Raw genomic sequence first — 4,335 nt, 5'->3', positions numbered from 1 at the left:
CGAACAAGTCCAGACATCCAAACGTCGCATCATTGAGAGCCGCTATTGTATCGGCATTCACCGATATGGACCGTGACGCATTAAAGCGTGCCTGCGCACGATTCAGACCGAGAATGGAGGCGATTATTCAAGCAAGCGGGGGATATATTGATTGAATATATTATTTATGGCCTTACAAACAATGGAGCTAAACAAATTTTGTAAATCTTTTCATTGTAGCAATAAAACATATTTAGAAAAACATATATAATTTGTCCGGATTTTGGCGCCGCACCCTGTAAATACAAATGTAAATAAATAATACAAATGTATAAAAAATACAAAAAACAAAAAAGTTAAGACAAAGTAAAACAAAAAATTACGTACTAAAACAAGCCAATAAGAGACATATCAATGGTTTGTACCATTCAGCAAGAGTCCGTGAAAGATAGTTCTAAGGAGGCTGATAGAGGCAATCATTCTTATACTAGAAGGGATGCTATTCCAAACAGTGATTGCCGTACATAAAAAGAAGCGCTTATACATCTCTGTACAACACAAGGGCGCAACCAGAGTATCTTCTGCTGTTCTCATATTTCGAATAGGCGTCTCACAAAAGTGCAAGGTCTCAAAAAGAAAACTAGGTTGATGTGTGATAAGTATCTTATGTATAAGACAACCTAAGAAGTACTTTCTGCGGTCGCTAACAGTGAGTCACTGCAGGGCGTTGTAGTACCGAGTGTTCATCTCTTCGGACGTCAAAAATAAATCTTATGCAAGCATTTGTTGCTCTGTGAAGACGTAGGTTCTGTTCGGCAGGTATATCGGTATAAGCACAACAGTAATCCAAATGTGGGTATATGAGTGTAACTACAAGTCTGATCCTTAGCTTTCGCAGAAGTAGATTTTTGCACAACTTAAGCTGGTAGAGTGTTCTCCTAATTTTGTTAATTGTGTTAGTGACATGTTTTTCTCAAGAGAAAGAGCTAGATATGGTAATGCCAAGATATTTGACCTCAGACGTATACTGAACTGAGGTATTTCTAACCATTATACTAGGTTGTTGCTGGTTGAGTGTGTTAATATATCTGGCAGATCCTAAAATGATTGTGTTTTTTCACATTTTAGTAGTAGTTTGTTCTGCGAAGCTCATAAGACAATGCTCTTGATGTCACAGTTAACTTTATCAATGCTACGCTGCATATTGCGTAGATCACAGTGGAAGTATAAGACTAAATCCGTCCGCATAGAAACTGTATTTACAATAATTTAATGTTGTGTTAAAGTCGTGCAAATATAAGATAAATAACAACGGTCCGAGAACGGAGCCCTGCGGAACACCTACACTCATTGAAACAGGCTGAGAGAGTTAACTGGATCCTTGACAACTTGAGTTCCGTCCGATAAATAAGAATGAATTCAGCGCAAAGCGATGTTTGAAAAATCTAGAGCCTCAAGTTTCTTCAAAAGAATGTGATGTTGCACTCTGTCAAAAGCCTTTGACAGGTCAAAAAAGACAGTGATGGTGACCATTCTTTTATCTGCAGCATTTCTTGCATCGTCTAGTAACTTAATTATGCTAGTCTGAGTAGAGTGTCCCTTTCTGTATGCATACTGGTGGGAATCATAGAGATTATTTTTCTCCAAATAGTTTTGAATCTGCACACAGACAACTCTTTCAAGAGCTTTAGATATTGCCGGGAGTATTGCAATAGGCCGATGTAGTGGCAAAGTAGGATTTTTTACTTTTGGTATTGGACTACTAATGGAAGATTTCCAGCAGTCTGGAAAGATACCATGTGTCAGAGAGTAATTAAAAATGTGCTCAATGACAGGCATGATGTAAGTTGAGGCAAGCTTGATGATTTTGCTAGGAATACCATCCACACCAATGGCATTTGTCTTTATCTTCTAGAGAAAGCTCTATTGATCTCTGACGGAGTTATGTGATTCCAATAAAATTTGGAGTCATCAAAAGTGTCGGATAGAGAATCAAAAGTCGATGCATTTACCAAACTATCACAACTACCAGCAGCGTTAACAAAGAAGTCATTCAGTGTGTCAGTAGAGTGAGAGAGACATTTGCTTATATCTCTAGCTTTCACAAGTTCCAGGTATCTTAAATTGCTCCAAATTAAACCCGGATTCTCAATGTTCAAAAAGAAAGACATATAATAGTCACTGCGTGCAGTGCAAACCATTTTTTGAACATCATTTTTCAATCTCTTGAATATGCGATACGAGTCTTCTGTGGCATTTCTGCGCCATTTTCTATGTGCCCTGTTTCTTTCTCGCATTGCATTTTTGATGTCAAAAGTGAGCCAAGATGCAGGGAGTTTCTTAAAGCATTTACGTTGAAGAGGCGCATGATGATCTATACATTCAAGAAGACTTGCATTAAGGATTTCAATCTTTTCATTCAAAGACACAGACGATGTTAGCTCACTCCAGTCAATACTTGCAACATCATGTAAAAAAGCATCTTCATTAAAATTACTAAAATTCCTGCAGGTAATCATTCTGTCACATATTCTTTTGACACTCAGTTTATATTTGATAAAAATGAGATCGTGCGCAGACAGAAAAGTCACATCATGTTGTCCGAAATCAATAAGCTTGCTGGGATCGTCAATGATGCAAAGATCAAGCAAAGTGCTAGAGTGTTGCAAGTTATGAGTAGCCTGATAAGGGACCAAGTGAAGGCCTGAGGATTTAAGGAACATAGATAATTGATGGCTATCATAGGAATTGACAAGCATATCTGCATTGAAATCACCAACGATGATAGAATGTCTGTAATAAACCTGAAGATTAAGAAAGGTGTTTTCAAAATCTTGCAAATAGCCACAATTTGGTGATCTATATTCGCCGGCAACAACTTGGCAAAGATCGAGGGGGCAATTTCAGCAACTATAAATTCAGGTCTGCGGCAATAAAGAGCGTCCGATGTTTTCAATATGCTGGCACTCAGAGAATTGTGAATGTAAAAAGCAACATCGCTGCCACGCTTTCCAACTCGTGCCTGTAAAGCGTGTTGACGCATAAGTTAACCATACTGTCTGGAAGATTAGGCTTAAGCCAAGTTTCCGACAAATAATATGGAATTGAAAACGGTTGAAAAATAGTTCAAATTCATCGAAATGGGCAAGAAGCGATTAGCAATTCACGTGACAAAACATAAGATCCTCGTTAGTATTTCTACTGGCCATAGTCGATACTGGAAATTTTGTCTTTAATTTTCCGGCAGAGAATAGAACATTTTTTCGTGTCAGTGTCTGCATGGCTCAGATCTTCAGCAGATAATGTCTTACTGGTCGAACAGTTTCTACACCTAGAAGCCTTCTTCGCATTGTTGCAGTTTCTCATTTGATGCTTCCCTCTAAATGGAGACAATGTCCACACACTGAATTCTTTTGCAAACTTTGGCCAAAATTCAAACAATTGTAGCATTGTAGAATTCTCACATGGTCTGCAAATTTGCAGGCTGAATATCTCAAATATATGCGGTTTGCCTTAAAAAGCGTATTTTACCAAAGGTGATACCTCTACTACACAGTTTTTGGATCGCTTATCAGGCTTGATTGGATATGTATAAACAACTTTGATATTAGTCTCCTTAAGGCCAATTAAATTTTGCGCAATTAATTTCTCACGTATGTCGTCCGATGTCATTTCCTCAGGAACATTATAGATAATAAGTCAAGGATCGGATTTCACATTCTCAACCACTTTTAAGTCCGCTTTAGCAAGTCCAGGGTGTGCCTTAATTTTTTGAATATTCGGTGCAAAAACCTCGACTCTGATTCCATTTCTCTGAGCAAAAGAGACTCTGTTGACTCTCAATTCACACTTGGATGGTTTTAAAACTTGTCGTAGAACATCCTTAGTAATATGCGATGATGTATATTTGTCAGAGTTTTCTTCTTGTGGTACCACTAAGAAAGAGGTGGTTTCAGGCACGGCAACAATCGGATCTCGCGAAACACAAACCCTATTGCCGCCAGAATTAACCACCGACGCATAAGAGTCACAATTACTTGTCCGCTCACGTGAATCAGATAAATTGTTTCTTCCAAGTGCATGTGTTATCCTATCATTGATTCAAGACATCAGTGATCATTTTTTTTAATGTCATCGATTGGCGAAATTCAATCTTCTAGCATAAAAGTCAAGGTGTTAGCAACTTCTAAGAACGCCTCTTTGCATGCTCTAAAAGCGGACTTAATAGTTTTACATTTATCCATAGACTTCTTGCTGGACAGCAACAACCCTGAAATGTTATCATTATGTCTATTAATAGATGTCTTAACCCCTTAACCTACAATTTAGATTCGAAAATTAATTATTAATTAATTA

The 4,335-nt window shown here is 37.8% G+C and overlaps 1 protein-coding gene across 1 annotated transcript; it reads right to left on the bottom strand.

The window, feature by feature from the left end:
* Positions 1 to 1,398: 1,398 nt before the first annotated feature.
* Positions 1,399 to 3,651, bottom strand: LOC109861555. Its single transcript, XM_020441252.1, has 3 exons — positions 3,511 to 3,651; positions 1,992 to 2,783; positions 1,399 to 1,890 (listed from the first exon to the last, which is right to left on the bottom strand). Exons 1-3 carry the CDS (start codon positions 3,649 to 3,651, stop codon positions 1,399 to 1,401), a joined length of 1,425 nt encoding a protein of 474 aa, XP_020296841.1.
* Positions 3,652 to 4,335: the final 684 nt, after the last annotated feature.

The sequence above is a fragment of the Pseudomyrmex gracilis genome, unplaced genomic scaffold (assembly GCF_002006095.1).
Source record: "Pseudomyrmex gracilis isolate BER0280 unplaced genomic scaffold, ASM200609v1 scaffold_829, whole genome shotgun sequence".
Classification (NCBI taxonomy): Eukaryota; Metazoa; Arthropoda; class Insecta; order Hymenoptera; family Formicidae; genus Pseudomyrmex; species Pseudomyrmex gracilis.
Note: the sequence above shows the minus strand (reverse complement) of the source record. Positions and strands in the feature narration are given on the sequence as shown.

Bases quoted from the DNA above. Each gene is read 5' to 3' on its own strand.
- LOC109861555 (XM_020441252.1), bottom strand. From the start codon at position 3,651: ATGACATCGGACGACATACGTGAGAAATTAATTGCGCAAAATTTAATT. The intron at 2,784-3,510 runs GTAAAATACGCT...CTTAATCTTCAG, and splicing joins TAGTAGAGGTATCACCTTTG to GTTTATTACAGACATTCTAT. The intron at 1,891-1,991 runs GTAAATGCATCG...AGCTTTCTCTAG, and splicing joins CTGGTAGTTGTGATAGTTTG to AAGATAAAGACAAATGCCAT.